Below are 16557 nucleotides of genomic sequence, written 5' to 3' on the forward strand. Positions count from 1 at the left end.
TTTGGAATCCCACCACTGCTGATAAGGTAGACAATTTGGAAGGAACAAGAGAGATATAACTGAAGAGGAGAAATGTGTTATTCCAAGATCTGCTGCTACACTATACAACCAATTTCATTGTATTTAAGTACAATGACAATAAAGATTATACTTATACACTTCCATTCAGGAATTACCGTTTCAAATCTAGTTATTCAGAAACAGCTGCCGTTCCCAAACCTTTTCCCTTGACGGGAACACAGGTGAGGGGAGAAATTTAGAAGTGGTTTTATGAAAGTATTGAAAGCTTGGTTGTGGCGTGGGAAAGAAGGCTCCTGGGACTGAGTATATTCTGCTTCTTTAGACATGGTTCCAAGTCCATTATTTGCCATCCGAGTCCAGCATGGAGGCCATGGATTCCATTTAATTGGAAGCTGACACTGTCAGGCCTCCCTCTCCTTACCTGACTTACCTATACACACACACACACACACAAAGTAGGAAAAGGAGAGAGGGAGGGAGAAAATAAAAGAAGCTGCAACAGCCTCCTGTGTTACAACTGAACTGCTTCACAGCGAATAGACAAACCAGGCTTCCCCACACCTACCACTCACCTGTTGGCTCAAACACTTCCCTTGCTGACACACTGTCTGCAAAGCCAATCAGGGTGAGATCATCATTTCCAGCTTCTGTAGAGGCAGGCTGCTTCCCTTCTGGCAAATCAGAAAGGTCCGCTGTCCAACCAGGTGCAGGATCAAATCGCAGCAGTTCTCGCTGTCCGTGCAAACTCCACTTGCTGCAGTTACAGAACGCACAGCGTTTGGGTGGGAGGCTGAGGGAGGCAAGCAGAGAAGAAGGAGGGGGGGAAAACTCTCATCACTGCGAAGGAATGAAAATCTCTCCCATTCCATAAGCAACCAAAACACCAAGCCTTCTTAAGAGGAGCCATCCAGATCAAAATATCTATGGGATCCCACCAACTCCCATAACACAAAAAACACTCCAGGCTTCTATTATCCCTGGTACAGCTTTGTATAACTTTAGTGCTCTCTGAGCTTGGTGCCTTTCTTTCAGGCGTTTAATTACATCTGCAAAACAAAAAAACAAAAAGAAATCACCCCACCAAGCTTGGAGAGCACCAAGAACTCTGTAGTTCAATCCTGAACTAGAAATGGCCTCTGCTGACAGAACCATTCAGTGCTATAGTGCAAGCAAGGTCCTACAAACCCCAGGTTGAACCTCTGGCATTCATCCAGGCTAATCTACCTCCTAGGTTCAGAGTTAATCAATGAGCCAAAAACTACACTGCTTGGTTTTAAACAACTTCTCACCTGCAAGTCTGGAGTAATTCCTCTTTAACATCCACCGTGTCCAATACTTCTCTCACAAGGCCTTCTTCTGGCGGCTTCAGAGGATCAGCTTCCACACTGCCCTGCTCTTCTGTGGACACAATTCCATCTGCTGCTGCAAAAGGACATCTGTTAAGACTCTGATGTGGCACCCTGGTATAAGACTCATGATTTCTGCCACGTTGCTCTGAAGATGTCAAAGCATATGGGGATCTTCCTCCAAATCAGCAAGTTCAGTATCTATTTCAATGTACCTTGACAAATAATGATGGGCATTCCCTTACTTCAGGATTGAGTTCAGGGTTCAGTTTCATTGAGGGCCGCATCAAGGTTCTGTTTGACCTCCAGGGGGTCGGGATAGGCGTGGGCAACTCGATGTCACTCATGGCGGCCCAAGAGCTCAGCCAATGAAAACGGAGCGGCCCTCGCAAACTCCCTTTTCAGCTGCGTCAGTGAAAACGAAGCTCAGGAAGGCCGCATGCAGCCCTCCCTAGCTGACTTAGATCAAAGGTCTACTTTTTGCAGACTTGGAACATCTAAACCTTTTGACATTTTACTTTTGAAAGAGAACAGCCATCCCTGAAAATTCTAACATGAACAGCACCCTTCTATTAAAGTAGACATAGACCAGGGGTGTCAAACTCAAAGCCCGTGGGCTGCATTGGGGCCGTGGGGTGCTTAGATCTGGCCCATGGGGCCGGTCTGGAAATAGCAAAGAACCAGCCCACAGTGCCTCTACTAGTAAAAATGGGGTGCAGGCAGGGCACCACCACCACCCCCGCAACCGCTTTTGGCCTCCAGAATGATCCAGGAGGCATTCCAGGCCCAAAACAAGGCCTCCAGAGTGATGCAGGAGGTCGTCCAGGTCTAAAACGGGGCCTCCAGAGTAGTCCAGGAGGCTGTCCAGGCCTAAAACAGGGCCTCTGGAGTCCTTCCAGGCCCAAAACGGGGCCTCCGGAATGGCCCAGGAGGCATTCCAGAGTGGTCCAGGAGGCCATCCAGGCCTAAAATGGGGCCTCTGGAGTCCTTCCAGGCCCAAAATGGGGCCTCCAGGGTACTGCAGGAGGCCGTTCTTGACTCAGGTTATAAAAGGGAGAAGTAAAATATTTTATCTTTCAGGCTTGCAGGATTTTGCTACAAGCCCATTGCAATAATTTATAGTTGTAGTCTTCCTATGGAGTCAATTTCTTGAGTTGGTCTCTCTTTCATAAGGTGATCAAGTAGATCAAGTAAGTATTAAAATACAAAAACACAGAAATGTACACCTCCCTTCTTTTAGAATTTTATAAAACCATGTCTGCGGAGGTGCAGTCCATGTCACATCCACTATGGCCACGCCCACCCCACACAGCCCTCCAAGGTCAAACCCAATCCTAATATGGCCCTCAATAAAATTGAGTTTCACACCCGACATAGACAATCTCAAGCTCATAGACACAACCCAACCAACCAATCACCCCGGTTTGACACTACTGGCACCTCCAAGAACATTTTGCTGATACCCAGCAGCAAATTATCAAATAAAATTATTTCTGGAATTTCCCGGTGGAAATTAAGGGAGAAATAAAGTTTGCTAACCCTCTGATAAGCTGAATGCCCCTTGGGAAAAACAACAGGTAGTAAGTAGCCTAAACAGCCTGTCCCTGTACAAAAGCATATTAAGAACCTACTCATCAGAACTGGTCTGGAGGTGAAACTAACTGAATTCTATTCAAGCCAGTCAAATAATTTGAGAATAACTGTTAATCACTGCAGTTTACTCGTAACAGGGGAAAAGCATACATCATTTTCAACTGTCATTTTTTCAGTATCGAAGTATAAAGCAGGTTGTTTATTTTCTTCAGCCTAAAATATGCCCCCCTCACCATGTCATCTCCCAACTATTTGGCTATGCTAGAAAGCGGATTAACTGTAGTCCAAGAGATACGTAAATGTACCCTCTTCATAAGCACAAAATTGTTGCTGACAGCCGAGTGAGCTCAGGTATTAGTCAGAGCGAAGTGGTCATTTCTGTTGGACAGCAAATCTTGGCCCCATAACCTACCCTCTAAACTAGCCTGTGGTCCTCAGGTATGATACATGCTTCTGCCATTTTGCCAGCATCAAAGAAAATTTCTGACTAGCCACTGTAGGTGTAATTTGGAGGAGGATGTCATTTGTTCTATAACTGCGGCTGGTATGTTTTCTAAATACTACTATCCACCCACATTCATGCTGTGTGATGTAATATATATGCCTAAAACTGCTCATCAAGAGAAAAGACCAAAATGGGCATACCTACCTGGTGTATCAGAGCATTTGTCCTCACCAGGTGGTTTCTGATCATCCATCCTGTCTCAAAGAGACCTAGAAAACAGAAAAAACAGCTCATTTCACTTTCTTTCATCAGTTCCATTAAGAAGCTGTTTTAATTTACGCTACACACTTTGTGCTGCTATTGGATGGAGCGTTAATGCAGCAAGGCGGATGTTTCAAATCATTTTTCCTTACACTGTGTGGATCGCTGGGAGCTGTTTAGTTGCATTAAGGTGTAAGTATAATAAATACATTCATATAATAGGGCTATGTTAACACAGGCACATGGTTATGTCAGGCATTTTATAGCCACTTGTTTTCTAGTCGACTGTCTGAATGAGGAAGTAAAGATACGAAACAAAGATTGGCATGAGCTTGGGACTAGGGTAGCATTCCTTGACCTGGAGTTCTTGTTAGTTGTGATAACTACAACCCCCTTGTTCGCTGGCATGCTTGGCTGCCATATTCAGGAATTGCAGTCTCGCACATCTAGAGGGTATCAGATTGAGGAAGGCTGGGCAACAGCATAAGTAGTGTGACAAAGAACAACAACTCTGGGGGAACAAATAGGAAGATCAGGTCACTGACCTCTCTGATATTGAAAACCCCGATCAATGACATCTAAGCATACCTGGGTGCACATTACCAAAAATAGTACCAATTTCCAGGACATTTGCCAGGGTTCCCCCCTCCCCTAATAATTCAAAAGGGGTAAACGTCTGTTCTGAATCAAAGAACAATTGGATCAGAGTTGCCTGGGATTAAGAACTCTGGAAGAGAATGTTCTCCTTTCAATAATTAAGGCTTGCCCTAATATGCAGCTGTAGTTGATACAAATGGTGGGCTACAAACTCAGTACGGATAGTGCTCGATTTACAACAGTTAGTTTAGTGACTGTTCAAAGTTACAACGGCATTGAAAAAAGTGACTTATGACCATTGCAGCATCCCAGTGGTCATGTGATTTACGTTCAGATGTTTGACAACTGATTCATATTTATGACAGTTGCAATGTCGCCCAGGGTCATGGGATCCCCTTTTGTGACCGTCTGACAAGCCAAGTCAATGGGGAAGCCAGGTTCACTTAACAACCGTGTTACTAATATAACAACTGCAGTGATTCGCTTAACAAATGTGACAAAAAAACTTGTAAAATGGGGCAAAACTCACTTAACAAATTTCCCACTTAGCAACATAAATTTTGGACTCAACTGTGGTCCTAAGTCAAGGACCACCTTTATAGTTATTCTATCCTAATCAACATAAGCATTAATAACCCCATCCCTTAAACCTTACTTATGGCAACTCTCAAGTTCAAACATTTATGTTGAAAGAAAAATACCATCACAGTTTAGTATCAAGCAGCCGTGTCCAACCTGGGCATTCTTCAATTGAAGCTCTGAAAGTGTCCCGATTGGGGAAGGGTGGTATAAAGGTTAGCATATCCCAGGCAAGAGTAAAATCTTTATGCAATTAGATGTATCTTTGAATTTAGTGTTCAAATTCTAAGGGTTATAGAAGTAATATGTTCATTCTTAGTGTGCTGAGATATTTATCATTTTATAACAATGTTATAATTGTAGGGCATTGTAATAAGCATTAACACAAACATCCACTGTGTGTAACACAGCATATTTATTTTGATATTCTTGCTACTAGATGTCAAGTGCAAATGAAAACTTATAACCCCTGCTTTTAATATTACAATTTTTGGGCTTTTTAAAGTGCATTATAAAATCAAATACAAATCAAATATCTTAAAAACTACTAGATGAGAGAAATCTCACGCTCAAAGGATTGTCAATGGTACAGGGGGGAAAATAGGTTCCCCACCTTTTCTTAACGTTTAATTTATTAGCTTCAGCCATAAAACAAGAGTTCACAACTTTGTATTAAGTTCCTTGTATGAAAATAACATTACTCTGCAACCAACACAAAGATACGTAAAACTGCAAATGGTATATACCCAAGCTCTAGGAAGGCAATTCTTTTATTTATTTACTAAAAATTATCTCTATATTATTTTTGAGGAGAAGACTCCACATCCACCCAAGAATTGGCTACAGGCAACAAATATCAAGAGAGAGAAAACAACTGTGCATTTTTAAAAACATACTAAAAATAATAATCTAGGAATCTTCCCAAATGGCAGTAGGTAATAACAGCCTTATGGGAAGAAAAGAAAGCAGCCTAGCTAACAGGCTTCTGAATGTAATTTATTGTAACTAGGTTTCTCAGGTGGATTTTAAATAATATACCATATTTAATAATAATATATATTACAGTAATCCTAATAGATTATGTTTGTCTTTGCCTTACAACATCTCCAGCTTTTAGTACAAGAATATGAGATAAATCCAAATATATAGTTTTCCAAAGCAGAAATTTGAAATTTTCAGTCCTAAAACTCCCAAATGCTAAACACAAAATTACAAGTGAAAGAAGTTTAGATCACACTATTTCCACAAAAAGAAAAGTATAGAATAATGGAAAAGAGATCACTAAATTCAACAGAGTAATCTCACAAATTTGTCTTCTGGAAAATGGAGGTACTATAATTGGGTGTGTTCTCCATGGCAATTTTGTGAAAATGCTCCATGTATTGCCATCAAAATTCCATATGTTCCCATTGACTGAAAAATATTGTGAATTGTACATTTTCACAACATGCGAACAGATTAAGTGAAAAAACCAGTTTGTTTTAAGAGTCTAAGTTGTTATTGTCACCCTACTGATTGCAATCATAGTTAACTATTTGGGTGATGCGTAAATATAGCATGCATTTTATAGGTTTCCTGGTTTAATCCCAATTTATTTTTGTATCTTGCCCAAATCTGAAATATTAAAAACATGGGAACTAAATCAGAAATACTGCTCCTGCCAGACTGAATCTGGTTTGTTTAATGAAGTGTGTCCTGGTTTAAGTTACGATATCAGGTTGAGCATAGAAATAGAAAAACCACAAATGACTTTACTTAGGCATGCTGCACGTTTTTATAGAGGACCTTTAAATGGTGCATTGACCAAACTGATTGCTCTAGTAATAGCAGGATGGTCTCTGAAGGTCACTTTCAGGTAATTTATGGCAACATACCTATCAGGGTAAATGGAACCCATTTCCTCATCCTCTTTTTGTTTGCCATAACAAATAGGCATGATTCTTATTTACTGAAGGGACATTAATTTGAGAGCCGCAGACACTGATTCTTAGTTTATTGGTCACATTTGTCAGAATGTATTTGGCACTGGTTTGGGATTTTAGGAGTTTTAATCCAACACACAGAATGTCATATGTTTCTGCTGATCTTTCTGACTTTTAACATTGTTAGCTTTTTGCCTACCATTTCTCCATCATTCTAAGCCTTCAAAACACTGTCTATCACCTTAATATATCTTTTACTTTATGGGGCAGATGGTCATGCTTCTAAAGAATTTTGTAAGAATGCTTAGGTCATGTACATAAAGATGATGCTCAAAAACAGGCATGTTGCTTTACAGCAATACTATTGTATCGTTTAATTTTAAAAATAGGAATATAAAATCAGGTGGTCCAGGAATGCAAGTTGGGAGCTACACCAAAAAGCTAACAGGCAACAACTAACTAATCTTTATTGGTTTAAAAATTCCCAAGATCTCTTATAAGAGCATAACATTAAACTTAATTTATGGAGAATGAAAAGCTATTATTAAATTGTGCCCAAACGTGATCAAGGCTATTGAATTTCATTCCATATTTTAACTCTTCTGTACTCTTCTCTAATTATTGCCTCTAAAGTAGATTCTGCAATCCCAACCAAGGAAAATTACCTCAAGGCAAAACCATTCACAAGCAACTGGTCAGTTTAAGACAGCTTCCATTCCTACCTCCGAGAGATAACAAATAATGTAGCTCTCATTCATTGCTATACTCCAGGAAAGCGACACCTGCCTCACAACCATCCTTCAAAACAATAATTCCCAATGGAAGAACTGCCTTGTTAAGGGGACAGGAAGAAGCCATCCATTATCAGGAAGAGGTGGGCAAAGCTGTACAAAGTCTTTTGGCACTTATACAGACTGACTTCAACTCAGAAACACAGAAAGCAACAAAAAAATATTTCAGCTGATGTTCCCCCTAAAAGAGGCAGAGATAAGAAAGAGCAGGAGACAAAAGGCAGTCCAAAACTGTAGAAAAAGCAGGGATCCCAACATCCTGGCTGCACCAAATGAAGATCTGAGGAACTAATGGCCCTGGAGACCATCTCCATTGATGCTTTTTTTGGTTTGACTATAAGAAATAGACTCCAAGAAACATTCTTCATTAAAAACCATGGCTCAGAAGATACAATAAGATATCGGACTTTCATCTTTATTGGGCCTTTAAGGACTTCCGCAGATATCAGTGTTACATTCAAGGTTAGTATTGTAACTAAAGAGTCAATATGGTGAGGTGGTTAAAGGCACTTAGCTAGAAACCAGAAGAATGGGAGTTCTAGTCCCACCTTAGACACAAAGCCAGCTGCGTGATGATGGACCAGATACTTACTCTCAACACAAGAAGATAGCAAAGGCAAACCATTTTTGAAAATGCTACTAAAAAAACTGCAGAAACTTCTTTCATGTTGTTGCTAGGAGTGAAGACGACTTAAAAGTGCATATACAGACAGACACATACACACAAAAGGAAGAAAATTAGCTTTTTAAGTGGTGTAAATAATATGCAAAGCACAGAAGCACCCTAATGCCAAAGAGTCCTACTGTGTAGTGATCTGCGAAAGTGGGACTTGGGGACTGTATGGGTGCACATGTAACATCTGTCAGTAGCATCTTAAAACAGATGTGACTTTTCCTGGGCTCAGGACCAAAAAAGTGCCTGTGCACACTAAGAATCACACAGGGCTCTTGAAATTCGTATCTCTGCACAGCTCTGCCAAACAGGATGAATAGCATAGAGAGTCATGCAAGGAAAAGCATATTCAGAGCCAGGCAGAAAGAAGGAAGGGAGAGGGACATGGAAAGCTAAGAGGGCAGTTACTACTGGCTCCCTTTGGATACTTTTGATCACTTTGCAAAGTGTTATACCCAAGCTGTGTTCCCACCTCATTTATTCCTCCAGCCATGCTCTGCCGTGTTCAGGCATGGTTCTGCAGGCCTTGTGTAGAAAAAACAGCTTAGCCCTCCTCCTCAAAAAACCTTTTTTTTCCATTTTTCAAAGAACATTAAAGCAAATGATGAATTAATCTGCAGTTTCTTGAGAAGATGTTCTCTTCCTTATTGATGCAAAGATTTTGTCACATGCTCCCTTAATAATAGTGACTTTATAAAATAAAGCATACAAAAGCTAGTGGCAGTAAAATAAATTCTGGGGCCTCACCTTGCAAGAGTATAAGCCACATGTATTGGTTTAGAGATGATGTGCCCTGTCAACTTTTCAAAGTTGTAGCTGCAATTTTGACAATCTGGATCGCTCCTGAAACATAACTTAAGAGGGCAGCAGCTTAAAACCTTGTGGAGGATGAGGGAGAGGAGACTTTTCTTAAGCTGTCTACTTTAGGGCCTAGGTTCCAGACAAGGCCTTGTAGCTCAAGAGAACCCAATTCTCCTTTAATTATCAGCTACCTTGGGTCTATTTTCTGATGCCAGGATGAATAAAGAGACACGTGTGTCGCTCTCTATCCTTTCTCCTGTCCAAATTGCACCACACCTCTTTCCTGCCCCACTGAAAAAAGTTTGCTTTTTGCTTTTTGTTAGGCCTGAATTGCACTATCACCATAGCAGCGGAATCCTCGACGCGTGCAAATGGAAACTCCATTTTGAAGGAAAGATTGAACTGGGCATCTTTTCAAACTAAGAGGTGGGTGGGAAGCAAACAAAGGTCACCTCTGTCAATCTAGAATTCATTGCCTTGACATATACCTAAGCCAATTCAACTCTTATCTTGTAAGGTCACTGTTTTCAGAATTAGCTTAAAAGACAAAACCAGACCTGTTTAGTTAATAGGTTTATCATACAAATCCTCTGAGCCAAACTAAAATTGGGCTTAACCAAGTTTTAATATAACTTGATAACTATGCTATATTGGTGAAGGTCACATTTAAAAAGAGAAACTGAGTTCAAGCAAGCAACATTATGGCTTGACACAATACAACCACACAGTGTTTTGCAAGCCAGTGAATCGATCCAGGTCTCCCTTAAGTCAAATTTGATGTCTTTTGACTTCATGGACATAGCCATCTATTTTTCTCTCATGGCAACAATATGAAAATTGTTTGCTATTGCCTTATGTCAGAATGTTTTTTTTTTAATTCCCAGTTTAGCCTACAGCTCTGACATTTCCTGGTGCTCTTTCATCCAAGTTTTAAACAGGCCTCACTCCACTCAATTTTTTTCAAATCAGCTAAACTCAGCTAGATACCACCAACTGCTAAACAGCTTAGTGAGAAATACTGTGAATAATTTCATTCTACAAACAAGCAGTACATGCAAATCAATGTAGTTTGGATTTTGGTAATTTCCTAATGAAAAACTAGTGGGTGACAGTTATATTAAAAATCATTACTCTACCTCCAAAGATGCCATACATTTGATCTTTACTTAATGGTCATATCCCATAATTTAATAATCTGAAGTGGGTCATCCCAGCGATGCCATTTTTCTGAAGTTTAAGAGAAGAGGGAAAGGCGGACCTAAGGTACAACATTCAATTTGCAAGAGTTCTGCAGTTTAAAGCTAAATACAAGACCAAGGCTAATAAAATAGAAGATCACCACTCGCACCAAATCATTCAAGTAAAACTGGGATCACATTAGCTACATTTCATTTTAGCTTCCCCACCCCAATCATGCACTGGAATAAAAAGATTGCTGCTCACTTCTGCTATGAGCTTCTTTAAATAAATCAAGTAACATCTTCATTGAGTACTGCAACAAAAAACCTATTTGCCATTTTGTGTGTGTGTCAGGAGGTGCTCAAGATGTTCAAGGACATTTTTGAATTGGAGTAGAGATGAGAACCAGAGCTGAATTCTGTTCCTGGGTCAAAGGTCACACATCATAGGAAAGGTCACTACTCTTCCGATGACTAGTGCTCTCTCCCAGTTAGGCTATTTGCAGCACAATGCTACACCCCTAATGCTACTGGGTCTGTGTTAATTATTTTGAAAAGGACTGCAGCTTGAGGATAAGAGGTAAAGTGGTTTTACCATGCTATTTTGATTTCTTAAAGATGTAGCTACACACATTAATCAAAGTTCACAATTTTCAGTTGGGAGTATAAAATACAGAGCTAATTCTGTAAAATGGTAATGGTTTGGGCTCTAACCATCAGAACCAACATTTGCACTACTATTGCAAATCAAAATTCCAGGAACAACATAGCAGCACTAAAATGTATGGAAAGAGAGGTCCAGCCAAAATTAGAAGCGACAACTCCTAACATCTCAAAACAGACACTGCCAGATGCTGTAATGAGCAAGGTGCATTTAAAATAAAACTTGTGACTTAATTACAATTGGCCAACTTAACACAATATGCTAAGCCTGAATCAAATAAACAATATACATACATACATACATACATACATACATACATACATACATACATACATACATTCATTGTATGTCACATTTTTCCCCTCTGGGAAGTCAAAGCAATACACCCTCCTCCCATCTTCTCCCAGCACAACACCTCTTGACAAGTACATGGAGCTGAAAGATATCTAGCCCAAAGCCAGCAAATCTGTTTTGATAGCTGAAGCCTAATTCTCTTTGGCCCTTATGGCTCAGTGAAAACTGTAGACCTAGGATGTGGCTACTTTTAGCACAGCAGGGATCTATCCAATATCTAGCAGGATATCTGCTGACAAATAGGTAAGGACAACTTAGTGACCCAGCATAGAACTATTTTAAAGTTCTAAATGCAATCTTCATTTATTTATTCATATCTTGCCTTTTTTTAAAATAAATCAAGACGGTGAACATATTTAATATTCCTTCCTGTTTTCATAACAACAACAACAACAACAACAACAACAACAACACTGTGAGATGGGTTAGACAGAGAGAAAGTGACTAGCCAAAGTCACCCAGCTGGCTTTCATGGCTAAGGCGGGATTTGAACTCACAATCTCCAGCTTTTTAGCCCAGTGCCTTAACCACTAGACCAAATTGGCTCTCTATCAAAAAGTCTTTGGCATCTCCATCAAAACACCAATATGTGTGTGATGACTGCACACCATCAGCCTGAAATCCTGGAGAGGACTAAAAATTTGTGTAGCCCATTTTAGCTAGTTTAGGGTTGCACTACTTCGGCTGACTTGATGAAGGCTCTTGATTTTTGGGCAGCAAAATGAAGGCCATATTCTAAAAAGTAGGTACAAGTCTTTTTTACTTTTCATATTGTTACTAACCAAATATTGTTGTCAAGAAAACACAGAGTCCAGTCCATGATGTTACCGGGGCATCCAGCTCAGTTCAAGAGATACAGCCTCATATCGCCCTCTACTAAAGAAAAAATAATAATGCTTTTCTTTTAGAAGGGACAAGAACTTTTCAGGCTTTCAGCAAATGTTCAGCAACATGGAGGCAGTATTTGAGGAAACAAAATTTATAAGAACTTTATGAGTTGAAACCGACAAGCAACCAGATGCTATCTATGCTTGTTGCTCTCCTGTGCTCAATGGAAGTGTAATGCAAGAGGTCCTCAAACCCACCATGAAGTTTCAGATTGTTCACAGACCCCCAAATATTTATTATAGGAAAACCATTTAATAAATATGACTTTAACTAGGTAAAGGTTCCCCTTGCACATATGTGCTAGTTGTTCCAGACTCTAGGGAGCAGTGCTCATTTCCATTTCAAAGCCAAAGAGACAATGATGTCGGAAGACGTCTCTGTGGTCATGTGGCCAGCATGACTAAACAGCAAAGACGCTGTTTAGGAGCACTATGACCTTCCCACCAAAGGTGGTCCCTATTTTTCTACTTGGATTTTTTATGTGCTTTCAAACTGCTAGGTAGGCAGAAGCTGGGAAAAGTAATGGGAGCTCACTCCGTTATGTGTCATTAGGGATTCGAACCGCCAAACTGCTGATCTTTCTGATCGACAAGCTCAGCGTCTTAGGCACTGAGCCACCGCATCCCTCATGACTCTAACTAGTACTACAATAATAACAACAAATTTTGGAGGTCGATACTGATCACTGTGGAGAACCCTCCTCATGTAGTATGATATATTGCACTCTTCTTAGTTCTGTGAGATGGTCCAATTCAAAATGTTAGGCTTGGTTCTGAAATCCAGGTTCAAGAATTCAATATAATTTTTAAATTTTATTTATTAAATTTATATGCCTCCCATGTTATGATTTGAGGCGAGAGTTAATATGATTACTTAATTGGTTTGTAATTACTAACTATGACAAATTTTATTATTATGGTTTTGTTATGTCCTATGTTGCTGCTGTGGGGTGCTTACCAGAGTCCTGATGACTGAAGCAGCATAAAAGAAAGCGTAATAGCAATAGCACTTAGACTTATATACACTCATAGTGCTTTTACAGCCCTCTCTAAGCAGTTTTATAGAGTCAGCCTATTGCCCACAACAATCTGGGGCCTCATTTTACCAACCTTGGAAGTATGGAAGTCTGAGTCAACTTTGAGCCGGTGAGATTTGAACTGCCTGCAGCTAGCAGTCAGCTGAAGTAGCCTGCAGTACTGCACTCTAACCACTGCACCATCTTGGCTCATATAAGTAAGTAATAAATAAATTTACCCATAACCAAGGATTCCACAGAGTTCAACAGCGTGTCTGAAGCTCAATCTTTTTTAAACAGATGTCACACCACCGCAATCCCAATTTGGCTAAAGATGCACCTGTAGGGCATCACGGTGAGGAACACTGGTGTAGTTTTCCTTTGTTAAAATAAAGGCAGTACCAGCACAAAGAATCAAGACCATACATTAAGTTCCAGGTTAGAAGATTTATTGCTGAAGCCTATACACAAGAATCTAGACAACCAAACTTCAATATTAAATTGGCGCCACATAAGTGTCAACAGAATTCAAGCGGGATTGGATTTAGACTATTTGTGGGAACATAACAATTCTAGGCTGATGACTTATTTAACCCTGCTTTGCTTATTGACTATGTTCGCTTAACAACTGCTGCAAAAAACAAGTGGGTCACGTGGATCACCTGATTTACAACCAACACAATTTATGGCTTTGAGTATTCCTGCTATTTTAAATTGCCTTCAAAATTTAACCACTGATAATTTTCACATTATTATTTTGACACATTAATTTCACCACAGCCAGATCACATAAATTATATACATCTTTCTTTTTTGTCAAATGCAACAAATTTGCATTAAAAACTGCCTATTCTTTTTTGATACATTTCACAGAACCAAAAAGTCATCCCTTATATGTGGGAAAAATAAAAAGTATTTCCTTCTAATATGACTTCCACTTTACATTTGCAGGTAATAAAAATGACCCACTACCCAAAGACTTCTATATGCTACTAAAACTGTTTTAGGTGTAACAGTGTATTTCAGGGTAACTATTTTGAACCAAGGTATTTCCACAAATGAGTTAACTTACAGCAGTGGTTTTCAACCTGTGGGTCGGGATCCCTTTGGGGGTTGAACGATCCTTTCACAGGGGTCGCCTAAGACCATCAGAAAACACATTTTCAAAAAAATAAGGAAAACATAAAATAATTTTATGGTTGGGGATCACCACAACATGAGGAACTGTATTAAAAGGTCACACGGCATTAGGAAGGTTGAGACCCACTGACTTATAGAATATATCTGAAATCTGGAAGCCATGACTCCCATGGAATTGAAATCTGGCAAATGTTCTAAAACATTTAATGTCATTAAAATTATTATCAAACATTTTATGACAGAAAGTCGTAACACATTTTCTATGGTCAACTCCTGATGTTTGGGCTACACAGCTCAACATGAGCTATTTTCAAGACAGATTTCTCTTTGAATATCTCTCTGAATTTTTCAGAACTTTTCCAGTGAAGGCAGTATGTTAGAAGCTCTGCCATGGCTGAAGGCATTGAGGAATCTGGTAAGGAAATATCTCTGAAACGATGACACGATGGATCATGGATTGTCTAGTTTTTGTTGGAGAGGCTGGCTGAGCCGGGGGAGGAGTCAAATGCAGAATTAGCCTGGAATCCCTAGATGGGCAAAAGAGGGCTGTGTGACATTCCCTTGAATGTTAATGAACCTTATCTAGTCTTACCCAGGTGCAAATCATCAGTCTGAGAAGACTCCTTTGTATAGGCTTGAACAATAAAGCAGCTAATTGAATTATTTATAGGCAGATCTGGTTGTTCACACCTAACATTTTTAACTAAAGCTTTTAAGTGAATTATTTGAACCAGATAGTTGGGTAAACATTACAATTTACTGATAGTAAATGTGATTATTTTTCTATAGTGATGCCTTCTTTGAACCAAAATGTAAAACTTTTTCACTTACATGAGTCACAATTAATAAAAATAATGGGAGCTCTCTCTGTCACGTTACAATTGCAAGTCAAATCTACGAAAATGATTTCTATGTCACAGAATTGTGATTATAGTAGATCATAATATTGTCTATTTTGGAAACTTAAAATAGCATTCATTACCAGACAGTTATGGAACTACAGCAATTTATGCTGTTCTTTAAAAAAAAATTGTCTTTTCAGATTATCTGAATTTTTGGATAGTTTTCCGTGAATGCTTTATACAAGTCTTATAGCTATACTATATAAAAGGAGCCTGGATGAACAAATAATACCCAAGTCTGGAAATTATTTTATAAACAAAGTCATCCAACATACAATCTGCCTGTGTGAAAAAGTAATTAGCCTATCTCTTATATTCAGTGGCTGGTTCACTACTTTTAGCTGCAGTAATTGGTGACTATCTTTTCATATCACTACATAGCCCATTTCCTCCAAGACAAAAGGTTTCAACTCACTAACATTTGAGAATTTTCTCACATGAACTACTGTAGTCGTTTCAGATCCTATTAGAATTTTTCTATGGGGTTTACTCTGTCAGCTACTGTCTACGAGAAGACTTGTTTACATGCTTGGAATTGTCTTGCTCCATAACCCACTTATGCCTCACTTTGCACTGATGGAAACGTAGCATGATGTTCTCCTGTGAAAATCTGCTTCCTTCAATGATGGCAAGTCATCCAGGAAGTAAGGCAGCCATGCCAAGCCATTTCCAAATGTCATAATTAGTATGAGATTCTCGTTGCGGAATGCAGTGTTTGATTTCTACCAGACATAGGAACATTCATATAGTCTCCCTAGATCAGTGGCCCCCCACCTTGTGGGTGCCCGGGACCAGTTCCATGAAGCTTTTTCTGCAGGCTGGAGGGGGCATGGTTTTGCCTGCTGCCTGCATTCCACAAATGGGCCTTTGCTTGTTTGTGCAGCCCAGTTGCTGCCACTGATGGAGCTGATCCAGAGACTGGGGATTGGGGACCCCTGCCCTAGATCACATTTTGAACATATCAAAAACATTTCTCCAAAAATCTGGAGGGTCATCTAGATGCTTTTTGACAAACTCGGGACAAAAATTAATGTTTTTTTCCCCTGAGAAAGCAATTATTTGCATTTTGCTATTCTTTTTTGCTGATGGAATCACAAAACTTTCACAAACCAGGTTAGAGACCTGCAATTCCCTGGATGTTGGTCTGGGGTTGTGATTTTCTAGATAATTCTGTGCCATGTTCTTGAGTAATTTTGAGTTGCCACTGTTGAAAAGATTTACTGTTGTCCCCAATCCTCTCCATTCTAAGTTTGCTTTTAACTCTGGATCTGTGGGACTCCACAGCATTAGAAATAGTTTTGTAGCTTTCTTGGGATTAATAGACTTTAATGACTACTTTAAAGAGGTCTCCAAATATTTCTTGGCAGCAAAGTACGATATGCCTTTA

General features: G+C 39.6%; 1 protein-coding gene across 7 annotated transcripts in view; it reads right to left on the reverse strand.

Annotated features, from left to right (window-relative positions):
- Window positions 1-16557, reverse strand: part of KMT2D (lysine methyltransferase 2D) — a 128054-nt gene that overhangs the window by 100632 nt on the left and 10865 nt on the right. For all 7 annotated transcript variants that reach the window (XM_087710282.1, XM_087710286.1, XM_087710283.1 and 4 more), the window contains exons 2-4: window positions 3610-3674; window positions 1311-1443; window positions 594-811 (exon numbers count right to left, since the gene is read on the reverse strand). In XM_087710282.1, coding sequence (XP_087566408.1) covers window positions 594-811; window positions 1311-1443; window positions 3610-3658 — 400 coding nt within the window. In that variant the 5' untranslated portion in view covers window positions 3659-3674. The remainder of the gene's footprint in view (window positions 1-593; window positions 812-1310; window positions 1444-3609; window positions 3675-16557) is intronic.

Source organism: Thamnophis sirtalis, unplaced genomic scaffold (assembly GCF_051295495.1).
Source record: "Thamnophis sirtalis isolate CommonGarterSnake01/CBP01778 unplaced genomic scaffold, rThaSir2_p1.2 scaffold_3, whole genome shotgun sequence".
NCBI lineage: Eukaryota > Metazoa > Chordata > Lepidosauria > Squamata > Natricidae > Thamnophis > Thamnophis sirtalis.